The sequence below is a fragment of the Fonticula alba genome (assembly GCF_000388065.1).
Source record: "Fonticula alba strain ATCC 38817 unplaced genomic scaffold supercont2.3, whole genome shotgun sequence".
NCBI lineage: Eukaryota > Rotosphaerida > Fonticulaceae > Fonticula > Fonticula alba.
Window position 1 is genome coordinate 2,674,702 of NW_009242973.1, and position 18,306 is coordinate 2,693,007.

Sequence of the window (18,306 nt, forward strand, 5' to 3'; positions counted from 1 at the left end):
GGGGGGGAAAGGAGAGGGAGAGAATACGGCAGGTCAGTTAGGGAGAAGCACACATGCCCATGCCGCCAAGGGAGTGGTGCATGGCAAGAGCGGAGGAGGGGATAAAGACGCACCCCGAACACGCGGATGGCGCTGTCAAGAGCATCCTTGGCCATGATGCGGAAGGTGGTCAGCTTGCCGCCGGACACGGTGATCAGGCTGCTGGGGCTGACATGGACCACATGGGTCCGGGCAATGGTCGAGGTGTTGGTGCCAGACTGCTCGTCGGCCGTCTGACTGTAGAAGGCCGGGTTGTTGGGGTCGCGCACGAGCGGCCGCACGCCGGCCCAGATGGACCGAACGTCACTGCGGCTGACCTGGAGGTCCTTGCGCAGGTAGGGCCGCACGGCGTTCAGCACCCACTCGACGTCGGCCTCGCGGGCGATCAGGCCGCCGCTCGGGAGGGGGCCGGCCTCGGAGCCGGCGGCCGCCAGGTCAGCCGGGCCGACGGGCTCCACCACATTGCCGGAGTTTTCGGCCGCCGCACGCGGCAGCGGGGTGTCGGTGGTCCCGCACAGAACCGACCCGGCCCACGGGAGGACGAAGACCACGCGGTTGTCGCTGGTGGCCGGGTCCAGCAGACCGAAGGTCGAGTGCTCGAACAAGTGCGCCGGCAGGACCACATGGATCCCCTGGCTGGGGACCAAGATCGGGCGAGAGGCCGGATCATCCAGCCGACGAATGGTATCGGAAAAGGGCCCAGTGGCATTGATGACCCCCTTGGCCTGGACGGTGAAGGTCTGCCCGGTGAGGCGATCGCGCACCTCGACACCGGTGGTGCGCATGCGCGGGGCGGCGGTGTCGGCGGCCGCACTGGCCGCCGCATCGCCGGACCCCTGGATAACCAGGGACCCGGCATCCGAGTGCCGGGTCGAGTCGGCGGCCGCCGGGTCAGTGGTCCCGGCAGCGGCGCCCTCCGGCACCTGGACCAGACCCACCACCTCGGTGTGGTTGACCACCGTGGCGCCGTAGCTGGCGGCCGTGAGAACCGTGCTGGTGGTCAGCCGGGCGTCATCATTGACGCCATCATGGTACACGATGCCGGCGCGCAGGCCCTCGGCCGAGAGGCTGGGGAAGGCCTCCAGGGTGCGCGTCGGCGAGAGGATGCGCGTGAAGGGCATCCGATCGCCGGAGGTCAGCCGGGCCAGGAGGTTGTAGCACACGGCCCCGGCATAGTAGTAGACGGCATCGAAGAAGCTGTACACCGGCAGGAGGATGGCCTGGGGGTGGACAATGTGCGGGGCGATCTCCAGCAGGGTCTTCCGCTCGGCCAGCGCCTCGCGAACCAGGTTGTACTGCTTGGAGTCCAGGTCGAAGACCGCCCGCTCCAGGTACCGGACCCCGCCGTGGATGAGCTTCGTCGACCGGGAGGAGGTGCCGGCTGCGAAGTCGTCCCGCTCGATGAGGGCCACCTTCAAGCCGCGCGACGCCGCGTCCAGGGCGATCCCGCTGCCGGTGATGCCGGCGCCGATGACGATCAAGTCATACTCCTCGTCGGCCCTGTGAGTGGGCGTGGAGCCGGAGTGGGGAGTTGGGGAGGAGGGGGAGCAAAACGATGAGCCAGGGCCCAGTGTGTGTGTGTGTGTGTGAGGGAGAGAGTGAGTGGGTACTGGTGTGGGAGGTGGGCACAGGAAAGAGGAGGGCAAAATACTGAGGCCAGGACGCGTGTGTGTGTGTGTGTGTGTGCGTGTGTGTGTGCATGTAAAAGGGTGGGATGAGAAGCAGTGGGGGGGGGGGGGAGGCGTACCGCAGGCGCTCCATGTGCTCGGCGCGAGTGGGCAACGTCTTGAGCCGGGCGGGGCCAATGCGGCGACGTTCCTCCATGCGCTCAAGGCGCTCCTGCGAACGCTTCTCGCGTCGGGCCTGGCGCTCCTCCGGGGTGGATCGGATGCGACGGAACTCCTCCGGGGCGTCGGCCTCCGAAGTGGGGACGGAAGTCGGAGCAGGAGCCGCATCACAGTGAGCAGCCGTCAGGAAGGACGGACGGGTGAAGCTGCCCTCCGACGAGGTGGCCAGGTAGGCCAGACCACCCGCGGCACCGAGCCCAGCAAGGGCGATGGCCGCGCGGCGGAAGTTGCCCGAGGGGCCGCCGGGGCCGGCGCTCGAGGAGAAGGCCCGAGCCGCGCGCGGGATGCCAGCGGCCTGCGCCCGAGGGGAATGGGCCAGCCCCGCCCGACCGGCGGAGGCCAGAACGCGGCCAAGGTGCGAGTACATGGCAAACGAGGGGAAGAGAAAGACAAAGACACGGAGAGGGGGAAGAGAGAGAGAGAGAGGGGGGGGGGGGAGGGGCGGGGAGGGGGAAGGGAGGACAAGAGGGAGGGAGGCCGTGAGGAGGGCCCAAGCGAGAGCACCGGCAGGGTGGCCGGCTTTCGATCCGTCCAGGGGGAGGGGGAAGGGCAACCGGTCGCGGTGGGCGAGAAGCCGAGGGCCAAATCCCACGAAGGACACCCGCCGGGAGGCGCCCAGCACACGGCCAAAGAGTTAAGCCCGCCTCTGCTGGGTATTCCCCGGACTTGGCACATGCTGCCCGAGAGTCGGTGGCTGTGTTCAATACAGGAGAAAGAAGGCCCGGGTGGCGGGGCCCCACGCATGTGCGTTCCGGCTACCGGGCCACTGTGCCGGCCCTTGGGGGCGTGTGTGGGGATGTGGGAGCGAACCACGGTTGCAGCAGGGGAGGGGAGACCGCTGGTTGCGGCAACGCGCGGGGCGCGGGCGATCGTGGAGCATCGACGATGGATAGCTGGGTGCTTCACGGACCCGAGCGCGCGGGCCTTCGCGAGCGAGTGCCCCTCCGCACGCGCGTGTCCGTGTGACAAGCCACTAAGCAAGCGCGGGGGGCCGGCAACGCGAAGGGGAGCCGCGCGCCCGCGGCTGTGTTCCCCCGCTCCCCGCCCCCCCTCGGACCCCCAAACCAGGGGATTCACACGTGTGACCCCCTCCTGGGGCCCTCCCCGCCAGGCGGGACGACGAGTCAGAAAGTACACGCGTGGACCCGACCGCTCGGCAGGCCTGCTGCCTCCTGGACGCCGGCGGGATGCCCTCTCGCCCGAATGTGCTTCCGTCCACCTCGTTTTTCCCTCTCCCCCCGGCCTGCTATCTCGACTCCGGGCGGAAGCGTCCAGGGTCGTCGGGCCGGGCCCCCGCCACCAGTCCGAGGCACAAGCTAGGCCCCAGAGGGACGCCGCACGGGTGCAAGCGGCGGCCGGCCGGGGGGGGGGGGGGGGGCCCCAGCGGGGGGGGGGCGGAGTGCGCTTCCGGGGGGGGCGCATGTTGGGGGGCGGCAAAGCCCGAATTCGTGGGCACATGTCCGCCGCCGATTGGGGCGCTGCGCCGGCAGCTGCTCCGCGCGCCGGCTTTCACACCGGGGGTATGCTGCGCGCGCATGTGTGGTGTGTGTGTGTCTGTGTGCATGGGCTGCCTGTTGTTGACGGGGGGGACGCCGGCCGGGGGGGGGGGGGGGGGGGGCCCATGCGCGGCGGCGACACCCTGCCAGCAGGTCGGTCCCCAGTACCGGAGGGCCCGCGTGAAACCGCCCAGGCCCATTTCCCCGCCCTGCTTGAGCCCGGTCCAGCACCATGGCTCTGCCATAGCACCGATCAACAACTGTCGATCTCTTCGGGCTGGCGCGCGCGCGCGCGCGCGCGCGAACGCGCGAACGCGCATTCGCCTGGAGCTCCAGGCGCACCGGACCCGGCATTGGCTCCTCGTGTGCCCGAGGGGGCGCGGGGGAGGGCCGTCGGCCGATCGGCATCCAAAATGGAGCATCCAGGACGTCATGACTTGGATCTCCACTACGAGCACCATCAGAACCTGCTACCTGCCCAGGCACCAGGCGAGCGCAGCGGGCGTGGGGACACGCAGCCTCCGCCCTTTGCCTCGTGCCACCCCTCCCCCCCCCCCCCTGCCTGGCTCGAGGGCCGGGGCCCACTTGGACGGGCGCGCGCTGAGGCGGATGGTGCTCGGGGAGAGTGGACATGCCAACGCATGCGTCTTCGTAGCTGAACTATGCTCCCCGGCCAGACAGCCCGCCCCGCAGGCGGGGACCGGACGGCGGGGGGGGGGGGGGGGGGGGGCCACTCGGGGCAGGCCTCCGAGGCAACATCACCCCAGTGGCCTCGCCTGTAGCCCCCCTCCCCCCGCCCGCCCCGCCCCGCCCCGGGGGGACCCCCACCGAGGCCCTGAGCGCATGGGCGCTTAGCGCACATCGCAGGGAGAGGGACCGCATATCGCAGAGAGGGGGAAGATGGAAGGAGGGAGAGGAACAGGCCTCGGACGCGCGCACAGGTGACGTGTATTGCATTTCTCCCGAGTCGAGGCCCTTGCCGGGGATCCGCCCGGACGGGGTAGCTCGGCAGAGGGGGCAAAGAAGGACCGGGAGAGAGGGGGCACCATTTCGAACGCCACAGCCCGAGAACCGGGAAGCACCGCCGCCAGCAGGGCGGTGGAGGGGCCCGGGCGGGGAGGGACATGCCCCTAAGGCCCGGTGCGCTTGCCTGGGCTTCCCCCCCCCCGTTGGTGGGGGGGGGGGGGGGGCGTGGAATATGAACCGCTGGCCTGTCCCGCGGGGAGCGGATGAGGCTCGCATGCCCGGGGCGGGCGGAGGGGCGTGTCACCCTCCCTTGGGCCCCCCGACAAACAGAGGCACAAGGGCGGGCTTGAGCGCGGTCCGATCCGCCGCGGCTGCCGGCAACCAGGAACCAAACAAGCGCGGCGGGTCCCGCGGCAGGAGAAGGACGCAAGCCGAGGCGCGGGGGACTCTTGCTGGCTGGCTGAGACTATGGCTGCGGCGGCGGGGGGGGGGGGGGGGGCGGGGGGGGGGGGGGGGGGGCCATCCGGGTGTCATGCATGGCTGCAGAGGGGCGCCACCCGGTGCTGTGCCCCCCCACGGACCTATCTCCCGCCTCCTCCCCGCCACCGGGGCCCCTCACTCCCCGTGCGCTTGGCCTGCGCATGCTTCGCCGGCCAATGCGTATGCTTGCGCAACTTGCTGGCCGCCCGGGACGCGGGGGTAGAAGGGGGCACCGGAGGCCGGGGCCTCGGCAGGAGGAGAGGGTACCGAGCGGGCAGGCTGACACGGCCAGGGACACCTGCTGCTCGGTGACATACAGGTCGACATGTTTGCCGGAAAACTCGCCCCATTTCCCAGGGCCCATGCGAAGGGATGCCCGGGCACTCGGGTGGGCCGGCTGGCTCCTTGGCCGGCCTTGACCGCGGAGCAGGGCGATCAAGGCGAGTGCGCCGATCGCGCGGATATTATCGCGTCTTGCGTCACTTCCTTGCCGCGGCCGGCTCCGCCGGGGCGCAACATGCGAAAAGCAGGCCCGAGGGAGGGGGGCTGAGAAAGGGTGCATGGGTGGGTGTGTGCGTGTGTGTGTGTGTGTGTGTGTGTCTGTGAGCGGCACAGGGCGAGACAGGGGCAGAGCGAGCGAAAGGGAAGCAGGCTCAGGGCCGGCACATCCACATGGAATTGCGGCCACACGACTTCTATCAGGGGTCTGCCCTCTCGCCTGCCGGTCGGTTTTCCCGGGGCTGGGCCCAGGCCTCCATGCTCTGCCTGAAGGGGGGGGCCGACGGCGCGCGGCAGAGGGAGCGGCGAAAAGAAATGACGCATCCGATCCGGTGGTAACACGTTCTCAGCGATCTGCGGGTCCTTCATGGTCGGATCGCGCCCCGGGCTCTTGGGAAGGCTGGGCGGGAACCACATGCGCCCTTTCGACGGGAGGGCAGATCCCCCCCAGGCCCCCCCCCCCCCCCCCGGGGAGGGCGGGAATACCTTTTTACACGCAGGTTCGCGGGCCCTCAGCTCCGTGAGCAAGAGTGCCGCTCCGGCGGCCGCCCCGGCTCTTCGCCGCCCGGTCCGCCCCCCCCCCTCCCCCCCGGGTGGTACTTCGTCCTGCCCGGGGTCCAACCCATTCAGCCGCCACGGTTTAAATCCCACCGAGCTGGAAGGCATCAGCCTCCGACCTTTCCGGCATCCCCCTCCAAAACACACGCGCCCCTCCCTCCTGCCCTCCCCCCCCCCCGCCCGCTCGCTTCTCCCGCCCCTCCCTCCCAAACACTCCCTCAGTACGCTCGAACCGCGCCTGCCCCTCGGCATTGATCTTTCTCCTGCTCCTTCTCCTCCTCCCCCTCGTGCTCACCCCCCCCTCTCTCTGTCTCTCTCTCTTTCGCACACACCTTCCACCAGTGAGCGCGCTGGCTTGTCAGATCGACAGCCGACCTCGCCCATCCTCGTCCGCCACTCCGAGCAACTCCTCCGAGGATGACTGTGGCTGTCCACGGGGCGAGCCCGGCCGACCGGCCGTCCCTCGACCCGAGACCGATCCCCTGGATGTGATGTACGTCCGGCGCTCCTCACGCCTGGGCCCCTGCAAATGCCCCGGCCACCCCTCACCTCCTCCCCATCTCCCGCCCCTCCCTCCGACCATGCTCTCGCTCCCTTCCAGCATGGAGTCCATGGCCTCCTCGTGCAAGGACATCGCCGAGCATGTCAGCATCGAATGGCTGCACACCGGGACATGGCTCAAGTCCGGCCTGGTGCACTGGCGCGTCCACGGCGAGCCCAACACCTGGGAAATGATCGCCCGGACGACTCGCATCCGGCCCGATGATGTGGGCTTCGACAACGACGCTCCCGCCTGCCCGGCGCCCTCGGCCGCCAGCCCGTCCGTCGATGCGGTGGACATCCTCGGTTCGTGTATACCCGCCTCTCGGCCAGCCCGCCTCCCCTGGCCCGCCGGTCGCCCCCTTTTTTTTTCCCCCCCTCCCCCACGGCTGGCTAACCGATCTGCCTGCCCTTCACTCTCGGCCCTGGAACATCCTTCTCCGGACGAACCCCCTCCCCTCGGGCCCCATCCGCCCTGCCCGCAGCGCTGGTGAAGGACTCCACCGCCGATACCACGGCCAAGTGCCCGGGGATCGTGGTGGAGCTGATTTACCGGCCCCCGACTGCTCGGTGGTGTCTGGAACTGCCCTCCGGCCTGGTGGATCCCGGTGAGACGCTGCAGACGACAGCCCTGCGCGAGCTTGCCGAGGAAACCGGCTGGCATGGCGATCCGACCTCGGCTCGACTTCTGCCAGCCACCTTCCAGTACTCGAGTGGTGTGGCCGATGAAACCGGACGCATGGTCATCTTGGATGCCTACTCAGGTGCGTGCCTGTGTCCCGATGGCCTCCCTGCGGCGCGTCCGGCACACCCGCCATCACGCGTGCCTGTGTATGGCCCGGCGCTGCATGTGCCTGCCCTGGCGCTTGAGGGCCCGGTCCTCGTGTCTCTAACATCCAGCCTCTCCTTGCCCCTCCCCCCCCCCCTCCCCCTCCGCCGGTAGATGATCCTCGGAATCAGGTTCTCCGGCCAAATCTCGAACCCAACGAACTCATCTTTTCCATCACCTTCCCTCTGCATGGACTACAGTCGCGCCTGGAGCGATATGCCCGAATGTACGACTTCCACCTCGATCCGCGGCTCTATTCGCTGTCGGTGGGCCTCAGCCTGGCAGCAATGTATCCCCACTGCACCGGGCTACTGGGCGCCGGTGGCAGCTCCCCGGCCGTGGTGTGCCCTCTCGACGCCTCGACAGCGGCCGCCTCCAGCGAGGAGGATGACAGCATGGCTGCCCCTTGCCGGGTGTCCTGGCCACCGGCGCCCACCAGCCGGCAATCCTCCTCCAGGTGTGCCACCGCTGAATGTTCCTCCCCCTCAAGATGAAGGGGCGCACACACACACACACCCTCCTCTCAGACCTTCCGCGCGCCCCTCCCCCTCCCTCCTGTGCCGTCTCTCATCGCGCACGTTGGTGTGGCGCATTCAATGTACACAAATCCAGAAAACAACGCTCGTCGGCATGCTCCCCCCACCACACCCACAGGGCCAGACGCGCCCCCTCCTCCTGCATGCTCTTTTTCGCCCTGTTAAGGGGGGGGGAGGGGGCGCGCACGCACACGGTCCCCCCCCCTCTCGCAATCGCCGGACCCTCACACCTCGTGGCGGCCGGGGGGGCAGAAAAAGGAAAGGGATGAGGTGACCAAGGGACAGAGAAGGAACAGCACAAGAAGGGATACTATTTTGGGGATTTTTATTTGGGTGGTTGTTTCTTTTTTTTTATCTTCCATCCCCCGCACCTGGGCGGACCACACACACTCCCCTGCCCCTCTCACCGCACGCCATGTGGGCGCGCGGCGCTGGGGGAAGGAGAGGGAGGCGTTTTGGTTTATCTTTTTTTTTGCTTTTTTTGTTTCCAACTGCCGTAAAGGTCAGGAGAGAGAGGAGCAGAGGGTGACACACTGGCTCGGAGAGCAATAGCCCGCTCCTCTGATGAGCCCCGGAGAAGGAAGCACGGAAAGCCCCCCCAGGGCATGCGCACACGCGCACACCAAGGAGAAACCTGCCGAGTGCGCCCCAGACCGAGGTCCACCAGGAGAAGGAGGCAAGTCAGAATGCCACCAGAGAGAGAAAAAGATGCCAAGGTGCGCGTCACACAGCCCATGAATGGGGGAATGCCTAAGAAAGAGAGGGGAGAAGGAGTAAGTAAAGGAAGAGGAGGGGAAGACGGGGGAGTTGCAGAAGAAGAGGAGGGGAGAATGTGGCAGACCCATCCTTAAGGTGATACCCATTGGAAGGATACACCGAAGACAAGGAATGCATTGATCTCGGAGCTACTAGCACTCATAAACCACTGAAGAGGCCAACAAGTGACTCTGTAGGTCCTGCATGGGGAGGAGAGAAGGGATACACGCGAGTGTGTGCGAACATCGGAGGGGGAGGAGGAAGGGAGCAGGGGGAGGAGGAAGGGAGCAGGGGGAGGAGGAAGGGAGCAGGGGGAGGAGGAAGGGAGCAGGGGGAGGAGGAAGGGAGCAGGGGGAGGAGAAAGGAGGATAGGGAGGAAGAGGAGGAGGCGCGTACCATGCAACCGAGGGCCGGGAACGCGCGCATGCGCCCAAGCCCAACAGCAGGCCTCTCCCCTTGGGAAGGGAGAAACAGCTGAAGCACTCGACGCGCATACACACGGCCCGATGAGGGGGATTGTCAACCATCCGGCCAGCCACGTCCCCCCTTTTATAGTCTCCACACAGGGCCCCGCACGGCCCGCAACTTTCCGCGCCCATCCTCGCCACCGACTGGGCCAACCACCATAGACTGGCATGTCCAGGCACATGGTCCCCCCCCCCCCCCCCCCCCCGGCGCCCCACGGGAACCGGTGAGATTGTGGACCGGGGGGGAAGATAACCAGCCTCCAGAGGGACCGCCCTGATCCCGACCCCCGGCCCCGATTCCGATGTCAAGTACACTCGCACACCCAGCATGGGCCGCCCCACGGCCGCCCCACGGCCGGCACCGGAAGTTCAACACCCCGCCCTGGCACGAGGGTCCGACAGATTGTCCACCCACCCTGCCCTCCGGGGCTTGCGGTCCCCTCTATAACCAGCCCTCCTCACCCTGGTGGGCAGCCCGCGACAACCAGGCGGCGGGAGCGCCAGAGCCAGAATATTTAAGGTCTCGTTCTCCTTTAGGTATTGGTAATGGCATTCCCTTTCACGACGGTTTGATACATCAGATCTCGCTCTTCTCGTGTTGCATCTGACTTTCGAGATTCAGGCTGGTGCGTGGGTGGGGACCTCACCAAGCCGGAGCGCAGCGGACCCGATGTCCCCCTCCCGGCCCCGGGCGCATGAACCCTAAAAGGCTGGGAGGAGCGAATGCGGGCTGTGCGGTAAAGACGGGGAAGATACACTTGCGAAAGCGGCGTCTTTGGCCACTCCACTTTTCTGGACAGACTGAACTGACAAGGTCGCCCCGGGCGGGGAGGGTCTTGGTCGGGGGGGGGGGGAGGGGGTCGGGCGCACGCCACAATCCGATGCTGGCCTCCAGTTCGGATCAGAACACCCCTCTCACCACCGCCCCCCGGCTGTCCTTCCAGGCATCCCACGACCACGGGTCTCTGGCTCTCATTCGGCCGAGCCCACGACCCGGCAGATGTGGCTTGGTCGGGGAATACCACGGATAGTCCTGTGGTCCCCCCCCCCACCACTCCTCTTGACGCGAGACACTACCCGATGAAAAAGCGCTCACCTGGCACGGCCTGGCCTCGCCGACGCTCGCCATCCGCCTCCGAACTTCCGTGAAACTCCTTTGCTCCCCTCTTTGTTGTATGCCCCTGCCCCCTTTCATCCGCGCTGCCTCCCTCCCCCTCCCTCGCTCTTTTCTTTCTCTCTCTCTCTCTCTCTCTCTCTCTCTCTCTCTCTCTCCCTCCCCGTCCTTCCTCCCTCCTTCTTCTTTTTTGGCCTATCGTTATCCGCAGTAGCGCCCATGTGCATATGCACCCTGCGCCGGCTGTCCACGGAGCCCGGGTGTTTCGCTGCTGCTCTCGCCTCTTGCGCTGCGGGCAACGCCGGCACCGCCTTCGCCAGCGCGCGCCGCTCCCAGCCCCCCCTCCCCCCGCCCTCCGCGAGAGAGCGAGACACACACGCCTTGTCGCCGACACCGGGCGCCTCTCCCCACATTCGGGCACACGCCTGCCGGCCATTTCCTGACACCCTCGTCCTCTCCCTGCTTCCCTCCTCCTCCTCCTCCTCCTCTTCCCCGCTGCTTCTCGCCGCCACCGCCTCCCCCTCCCTCGCAATCAGTCATTCTCGGGGTTCCGCTCGAACAGCCCAACATGCTTTCTCTCAGGGGCTCTCTCTCCTCGGGGGCGTGCCTGCAGGCGGTGCGCCAGGCGACAGCCGTCTCCACCACCGGCAGCGCTACCGCCACTGCCACTGTTCGCTTTTAGTACGCGCGCACACACGCACTATTCCTCCTCATGTTGCCGCGCTCCATGTTTCCTTTGCCCTCCAATTCACCGGGCCGGGCTCCCGAGCAGACGCCCCTCACTCGCTCACCCGCTTGCCCGCCCTCATCCTCAGCGCCACCAAGAAGAAGTACACCCCCTCGCTGCAGTTCGGTGGCCGGCCCCTGGCCATGGCCGATAACACCGTCTCCACGGTCAGCTCCATCGGCGCCACCGTCTTCAAGGTGGTCGACGGCACCGAAACCAGCCGCTTTGCCGGGCCTCTGAAGCACACCGACCCGGACCATGCCCGCCTGACGGCCGAGGCTGCGGCCAAGGGTGCCCAGGCGGCCGGCACCGGGCGCACCCGCGCCCAGGTCCGGCGCGCGCTCAGCATCGGCCGTGAGGATTTCGCCCTCCAGCGCCTGCACAGCGAACAGGCGGCCGGTCTCTTTGAGAACCCGCCAGCTCCCATGAGCCAGCAGACCTCCAACCGCCAGATGGCCGAGCTCAACAACCTGGCCACCCAGCCGCCGGCCGTGCGCGACCAGGCCAACCCCCCGCCGCGCATTGTTTCCTCCGCCGAGAAGCCCACCTTCTCCAAGATCCGCCGCGCCCAGATCAACCTCTCCGGCTATCACCACGAGCTGGTGGACACCTTTGCCGTGTTCATCCGCCAGACGGCCATGATCATGAAGATCCCCGTGTCCGGGCTCATCCGCATGCCCACCCAGCGCAAGCTCTTCTCCGTCATCCGGAGCCCCTTCAAGTACAATCGCTCGCACGCGCAGTTCGGCATGACCACCCACAAGCGGTACGTTTTGCCCTCCTGCCGCCCGATATCGGGGCCCAGCCACCTTTCCTGCTGCCACCGACCAGGGCGGGGCAACGCAAACATGATGGTGTGCCCTGCTGGCGGCGGGACAAGAGTCTGATCTGGCGGGGCGGGTAGCACTCCTGGTCTTCTCTCTCTCTCTCCCTCTCTCCCTCTCCGGGTTCTGACTTTCCGCCGCGCCCTGCCTCTCACAATGGGACTCCCCCTCCCGCCATAGCCTCATCCAGGTGCACAACTGCACTGACGAGGTCCTGAACCACTTCCTCCGGTATCTGTACGTCCGCCTGCCGGCCGGTATCGGTATGCGCATGCGCACCTTCGACTATGAGCCCCTGCCGGCCGAGACCTACAAGCTGTTGAAGGCCCAGCCGACCTTCGTCAAGCCCCTGTCGGCCGATGCCCTGCAGAAGCTGTCGGCCGAGGTGTATCACCTGCCGCTGGAGCGTCGCCCGGAGGGCTCCGGGCTGGATGCTGACGAGCTGGCCGAGATGATGGCCTCCATGCCGAGCCCCGCCAGCCGCCGGCCGGACCACTCCCTGCATCGCCTGCATCCCTTCCTCAACAACTACGTCGGCCGGTCCGACCGCATGCACGCCATGGAGCAGCTGGACGCCGCCCTGGCCGAGACCGAGTACACCCGGGCGGACTTCATTCGCGATCCCGCCCCCGCTCGCCATGACTCGACCCACCGGATGCCCGCGCACCAGGCTGCCCCCGGAGCCGCCGGGCCCCGTGCCAGCATGAAGCGCACCACCGATGTGACTGGGGCCGCCTCCTCGGTGACCCCGGCCTCGGTCGGCCGCCTGGCCCCGCTGTCGGTGCATCAGCAGAAGCTGCGCGCCGCCGCGGCGGACGCCCGGCCCGGGCGCACGCGCGCCGGTCTCACCGATGCCCTGGACCGCAGCCAGCTGACCGAGCCCAATGCCGCGCTGGACTTCCTTCGGAGCAACCCGCCCGACCCCCGGGCCATGGCCGCCGCCGCGGCGGTCCTGCCCCCCACCTTCGCCCCGGCTGCCCCGGTGCACCACAAGTACACCCTGCCGCGCCTGCCCCCTGGCGCCGGGCCAATCATCGAGCGTGGGAAGGTCCTCGCCGAGATGGAGGTCCTCCGGACGGACACTCCCCAGCGTGTGAGCCCGGTCCTGCGTCTCCTGACGAAGGATTTCGTCGGGTTCATGGACTTTGTGGATGATGCCCTGAACCTGGACCCGGAGGCGGCCAAGACCGTCAGCGGCACCATTGCCCATGTCGATGGGCATATCTATGCCGATACCCCCTTCACGCCGCCCGGGCAGCGGACCAAGTACCGCTTCTCCGTGGCCGATTACACCAAGAAGACTGGCCGCGGTCGGGCCAGTGCCGACGGCGCGTCGGACGAGCAGGACGCCCATGCCGCCCTTCTCCAGATCACTCTCGCGGCCAGCAGCCAGAAGGACGCCACTCCCCGCACCGAGGAGGACATTCAGCGCGACATGGCCAACATGGCCATCAGCATCGACGATGTGGATGCCCTGCTCAGCGGCGGTGGCAAGGCCCTGGCCCAGCGCTCCATCTCGGCCTCCATCAAGGCCGACGCCATGCCCACCTACTCGGATATCCAGCCGAACAAGGAGAACCCGCCGCACAGCTTCTACAAGTGGTAAGTGCGTCTCCTCCTCGTGGCTGGGGCCCTCCCTTCCCCTGTTTCCCCCCCGCCCCCCTCCCTGGCAGTCGGCTGGCCCCATGCGCGCGCTGTGCATCCTCTCCTCCTGTGCTTTGAGGATGGGCGGAGAAGAAGGGGGGCGGACGGGCGGCGGTGCCCCTTTCTTATGCGGCTAGCTTCCCCTGTTTCCGGTGTTTCCCCCCCCCCCCTCCGGTGGGCGGAGTGGTGAAACAACGCACGCATGACCTCGCCCCCTTTTTCGGGTGCCTCGGTGTGCACACCCACCCGCGAGGATGGCACAACCCTCCTTTGTTGCATCTCTTCTCCCCCTCGTCCCCCCTTCTCTTTCCCTTTTTTTTCAAGAATAATATATCCGTTAGACTACACCTTTGTGTGTGTGTGTGTGTGTGTGTGGGTTCTCTCAGGCAAGGTGGCACACATTCGGCAGCACAATGTGCTCTGGCTGCAGTGTATTCCTTTTTCCCTCTTTTCTGCTCCCCTGTGCCACTCAGGCGGGGAAAGCAACACCGATCCCACGGATGGGACATTCGTCTCATGTGATGTCGAAAGACATACTTATGGGTGTGGGTCACATGGGTGGCGCCGGCCCGAGTGCCGACGAATGGACGCGTTCACTCTTTTGGTCTGCCCCAATCCATCTTGTTCGGCGATCCGCATCACGCCCGCCAACGAACCCACGCAACAAGCCGGCCTGGAGGGGGGAGGGGGGGCCGGGACGCAAAGTCCAAGATCGCACGATCAACGATCTGATGCCCCGGGCCTGCAGGGGGGATGCCTATCCCCTCTTCGCTCCTCGGGTCCGCTTTCCCATCGGGCGGGGAGGGAGGAGGGGCGACGCGCGTTTTTAGGCTTGTAGTTGGCCCTCCTTTCGGGCCGGGCCGAAGCGCCACAGAAGACTTGTGCACCCTTTCGCGTTCTCGTGCTCCCTTTCCTCCCCCCCTTGCCGCATACCCACGCACACACGCACGCACACACGCACGCACGCACACACACACACACACACACACACACACACACACACACACACACACACACACACACACATCCAGGCAGCCCCATGCTCAAGTCCGAGCCGCCACTCGGGCGCGCTGAAAATGAGCATCCACCAATCGATCTCACCCTGAGCGGCCCCACGGCCGAGCTGGAGCCCCGGCACCCTGCGCCCCGATCGCGCAGCACTCGTGTCCAGGCCGCCATCGACCAGCTTCTGGCCACTGATAGGAAAGCCTTCTCATCGGTTCGTCATCGCCCAGTCCGCCGGTACTCCGGCTCTGACTCCGCTAACTCCATGTGCGCATGTGCCGGCACGCCAGCTCGACCCGAGTACCGATCGTGAAACGCAGGAGAAGCTCCTCGCTTCGTTGGAGCGGCAACTGGCCTCCCTCCAGCGTCGCCTTGATGCAGTAACACAGTGCGTGCTGGCATGCCTCCTTCCTGCCACCTTTCCTCGGCGCCCCCGAGAATGGCCTTGGCTCACCCGGATGCGCGCACAAAAAAAACAGGCTTGGCGAACTCATCTTGGAGGATGAGACTCTGCGCCGGAATACGGTCGTTCCACACCAGGATATGGACTGGTCCGCAGATACCTTTCCCTGGAGTGAGGAGGCCCTGAAGGTGCGCTTCTCCACCCCCCACCCCCAGCCCTGGCACCTGGCTCCCGGCTTCGCCTGTCCAGGGTGACGGTACTGACCCGAGGGCGTAGGTGCTGCGTGAGGTGTTTGGCTTCTCGGCCTTCCGCCCCAAGCAGAAGGAGATCATCAATGCCACGATGTACGGATGCCACACATTTGCTGTTCTGCCCACGGCCGCCGGCAAGAGCCTTTGCTTTCAACTCCCCTCCCTGGTGCGTGCGCTTCCCCTTGTTGCTCTTTTGTTTGCCCTCGCGTTTGCTCACTCTCCGCCCGGCCTCGCCCGCCACCCACCCCCGCCATCCTACGCGCATGGCTCTGGCCCGCTGGCTTGACGAATAGCTTCGCCCTGGCTTCACGCTGGTCGTGTCGCCGCTCATCTCGCTGATGGAAGATCAGGCAGCCAGTCTGAATAGCCGCCGCATTCCGGCGGCCGTCCTGTCGGCCGATGTCAAAGGCGCCGACGCACGGGCCATGTACGCCAGCATGGCGGCCGGGCACTTCCGCCTGGTGTATGCCACCCCCGAGGGGATTACCAAGCGCAAGCAATTCCTCTCTGCCTTGGAGAAGGCCCACCGTGGCGGGCTGATCGGGGGAATTGCCGTGGATGAGGCCCACTGCTGCTCGCAATGGGGACACAACTTCCGCCCGGACTACCTGACGGCGCTGGCCTTGCTCCGAACGCAGCTGCCGGATGTGCCGGTCCTGGCGCTGACTGCGACGGCCGACTCTCGGGTTCGAACCGATGTGGAGGAGCTTCTGCGCCTGGACCCGCAATCGGTCCAGCGTTTCCATACATCCTTCCGCCGGCGTGGACTCGTGTATCGGGTCATCGACAAAGCCCCGAAGGGGGACTTTGCCAGTGGCATGGCCACGATCGCCGAGATCGCCCTGTCCCCGGGCCTGCAGGGGAAGTCCGGCATCGTGTACTGCCTTTCCCGGCGCGATGTGGAACTTGTGGCCGCTGCCTTGGCGGAACGCGGTACGTATATGGCCACCGGCGCGGTGTTGGCCCTCGGCGCTTGGCAAACAAGCCGCCCAGCACTGACTGTGACTCCTGGCTGGTCCGCGATTTCGGGCCCTCCCCCTCCCCCATGCCGGGCCTGGTAGGTGTCGTTTGCGCCCCCTATCACGCGCACATCGAGGCGGCCGAGCGGTCGCGCGTGCACACCCAGTGGCTGGCAAACCGCATCCAAGTGATCGTTGCCACGGTGGCCTTCGGCCTTGGGATCGACAAGCCGGATGTCCGATTTGTCATCCACCACTCCATGTCCAAGTCCCTGGAGCACTATTACCAGGAAAGCGGCCGCGCGGGGCGCGATGGGCGTGGTGGCCAGTGCATCCTGATGTATCATCCGCTCGATGTGTTCAAACCCTCAACCATGGTCTTCTCCGAGAAGAGTGGCCTTTCGAAGCTCTATGAGATGGCGCGCTATTGCGAGGACCGAACGTGCGCCGATGTATGCGGTCGCCGCTGACCCTCCCCCCCCCCGCGTCCATCGCCCCCGTACCTTCGTGAGCGCGTGTAGTGCCCCTCAGAAGCGCCTGCGCACTCACGCGCACCAGCCGGAGCACGACGGGACGGGGTGGACTGACCCTCCCCCCCCCCCCAGCATCCCAGCAACTCGCCGTCGGGCTCAGGACCGGTTGGTGCCCGCGCATCCCTCATCACCAAATCACACACACACACACACACACACACACACATAAACTTCGGGAGATGAAGGGGGAGGGAGGGAGGGGGGGGGGGGAATGCGCCCGCCCCTGTGGAGTCCGGGGCAAGGGGCACTCGCCTGGGAGGCACGGGCCGGCCTCCTTCCGGGGGCAGACACCGGGCCCGGGACCACCCGCGGGCCCTGCCAATATCCTCCGGGGGCGGGCGGCGAGCGAAGATATCCGACATGCCGGCCCCAGGCCACCCGGAACAGGAAGAGGGCGACCGGCCCCCCCCCCCGGCGAGGCGATCTCTTTCGGCCAGGTACCTCTCCGCCTGCCTACCCGCGCATGGGCAGATCTCGAGAAGTTCCTCCCCCTCCCCCTCTTCGCCCTTCCTTTTTGCTTCTCCCCCGAGATGTACCTCCCGCCTCTTGTTTGCCTGCGCCCTGCTCGCTGTCGTTTCCTCGCCCCCTCCCCCTCCCCCTCCCCCCGCCTGCAGTGGCTCCGGCACAGCACTAATTCCCCGTCCTTCCGCCCGTCCGTCAGACCCGCGCCGCGCAATGTCCGAATACGACATTGACAGCATCATTTTCAAGCTCCTTTCGGGTGCGTTCTCCTCTCTCCTCTTTGCCACCGCTGCCAAGCTGTGCACACGCACACGCAGCCCATTGCCTTGCCGCCTTGCACGCGCTCACACACGCTTCCTTTCATCAGTCCGGGGCAACCGCCCGGGCATGGATGTCCCCATGACCGAGGGCGAAATCCGCTGGCTGTGTGCCAAGGCCCGTGACATCTTCATCAGCCAGCCTTCGCTCCTGGAGCTTGAGGCTCCGGTCAAGGTCTGCGGTGCGCCGTTTCGTCATTCTCTGCCCCACCCGGCGCCCCCCTCCGCCGCACGCAACCTGATTTTGACCTCCGAACATCCCGCACGCCATGTGTCCGATACTGGTGCACGCATGCGCGTACGCTCCTTTCACCCCCCACCCCGCCAGGCGACATTCACGGCCAGTACTACGATCTGCTGCGGCTGTTCGAGTACGGCGGCTTCCCGCCCGAGGCCAACTACCTCTTCCTCGGGGACTACGTCGACCGTGGTCGCCAGTCCATGGAGACCATCTGCCTGCTGTTGGCCTTCAAGATCCGCTACCCGGAGAACTTCTTCCTCTTGCGCGGGAACCACGAGTGTGCCAGCATCAACCGTATCTACGGTTTCTACGACGAATGTGCGTGGCACATTGCTCCCTCCTCGTGTGGCACTTGTCCCTTTATCCAACTCATGTACATTCGATCGCACTGCTTGCTCACTCTCTCTCTCTCTCTCTCTCTCCCCTCCCCCCCCCCCACACACACACGCAAATATTTATCCATCCATCCATCGATGTGCGTGTGGATGCGCACGCGCACAGGCAAGCGTCGGTACAGCACCAAGCTCTGGAAGATTTTCACCGACTGCTTCAACTGCTTGCCGATTGCGGCCGTCATTGAGGAGAAGATCTTGGCCATGCATGGCGGCCTGTCACCGGACCTCCAGTCCATGGAGCAAATCCGCAACATCAACCGCCCGACTGATGTCCCGGACAGTGGTGCGCTTGCCTTCCGGCTACACGCCCCCCTTGCCATCTTCGCTGCCTCTTCGCCCGCTCCTTCCCCGCCCTTCGGGGTCTCGGCGTCCTGCGCACTCTTGCCACTTCCCCCTGGTCCCCCTTCGAAACCTCCCCC

The 18,306-nt window shown here is 66.7% G+C and overlaps 5 protein-coding genes across 5 annotated transcripts in view; 4 read left to right on the forward strand and 1 right to left on the reverse strand.

Moving 5' to 3' along the window:
- Positions 1-2,319, reverse strand: part of H696_02354 (hypothetical protein) — a 3,755-nt gene extending 1,436 nt beyond the window's left edge. The window contains exons 1-2 of the mRNA XM_009496255.1: positions 1,787-2,319; positions 114-1,539 (exon numbers count right to left, since the gene is read on the reverse strand). Of these exons, the coding sequence (XP_009494530.1) occupies positions 114-1,539; positions 1,787-2,253 (1,893 nt within the window). The 5' untranslated portion in view covers positions 2,254-2,319. The remainder of the gene's footprint in view (positions 1-113; positions 1,540-1,786) is intronic.
- Positions 2,320-6,057: 3,738 nt separating this feature from the next.
- H696_02355 (hypothetical protein) lies at positions 6,058-7,929 on the forward strand. Its single transcript, XM_009496256.1, has 5 exons — positions 6,058-6,105; positions 6,227-6,377; positions 6,486-6,730; positions 6,910-7,188; positions 7,368-7,929. Coding segments are annotated over exons 1-5 (1,056 nt in total). The 5' UTR covers positions 6,058-6,104; the 3' UTR covers positions 7,748-7,929.
- Positions 7,930-10,145: 2,216 nt separating this feature from the next.
- H696_02356 (hypothetical protein) lies at positions 10,146-13,668 on the forward strand. Its single transcript, XM_009496257.1, has 4 exons — positions 10,146-10,185; positions 10,663-10,807; positions 10,942-11,619; positions 11,858-13,668. Exons 2-4 carry the CDS (start codon positions 10,695-10,697, stop codon positions 13,281-13,283), a joined length of 2,217 nt encoding a protein of 738 aa, XP_009494532.1. The 5' UTR covers positions 10,146-10,185; positions 10,663-10,694; the 3' UTR covers positions 13,284-13,668.
- A 692-nt stretch (positions 13,669-14,360) lies between these two features.
- On the forward strand, positions 14,361-16,409 carry H696_02357 (hypothetical protein; the record flags this gene model as incomplete). Its single annotated transcript, XM_009496258.1, has 6 exons — positions 14,361-14,540; positions 14,617-14,714; positions 14,806-14,917; positions 15,006-15,146; positions 15,274-15,913; positions 16,042-16,409. The coding sequence occupies 6 exons, from the start codon at positions 14,361-14,363 to the stop codon at positions 16,407-16,409; spliced, it is 1,539 nt and encodes a 512-aa protein (XP_009494533.1).
- A 504-nt stretch (positions 16,410-16,913) lies between these two features.
- The window catches only part of H696_02358 (protein phosphatase 1, catalytic subunit), a gene marked incomplete at its 3' end in the record, with an annotated part of 1,470 nt that continues 77 nt past the window's right edge, over positions 16,914-18,306 (forward strand). Inside the window, exons 1-5 of the mRNA XM_009496259.1 lie at positions 16,914-17,004; positions 17,134-17,193; positions 17,302-17,433; positions 17,580-17,810; positions 17,994-18,170. Of these exons, the coding sequence (XP_009494534.1) occupies positions 17,148-17,193; positions 17,302-17,433; positions 17,580-17,810; positions 17,994-18,170 (586 nt within the window). The 5' untranslated portion in view covers positions 16,914-17,004; positions 17,134-17,147. The remainder of the gene's footprint in view (positions 17,005-17,133; positions 17,194-17,301; positions 17,434-17,579; positions 17,811-17,993; positions 18,171-18,306) is intronic.

Coding starts and splice junctions, on each gene's coding strand:
- H696_02355 (XM_009496256.1), top strand. Junction 6,378..6,485: donor ACCGATCCCCTGGATGTGAT/GTACGTCCGGCG, acceptor GCTCCCTTCCAG/CATGGAGTCCATGGCCTCCT. Junction 6,731..6,909: donor CGATGCGGTGGACATCCTCG/GTTCGTGTATAC, acceptor CCCTGCCCGCAG/CGCTGGTGAAGGACTCCACC.
- H696_02356 (XM_009496257.1), top strand. CDS start 10,695: ATGCTTTCTCTCAGGGGCTCTCTCTCCTCGGGGGCGTGCCTGCAGGCG. Junction 10,808..10,941: donor ACTGCCACTGTTCGCTTTTA/GTACGCGCGCAC, acceptor CCTCATCCTCAG/CGCCACCAAGAAGAAGTACA. Junction 11,620..11,857: donor GGCATGACCACCCACAAGCG/GTACGTTTTGCC, acceptor CTCCCGCCATAG/CCTCATCCAGGTGCACAACT.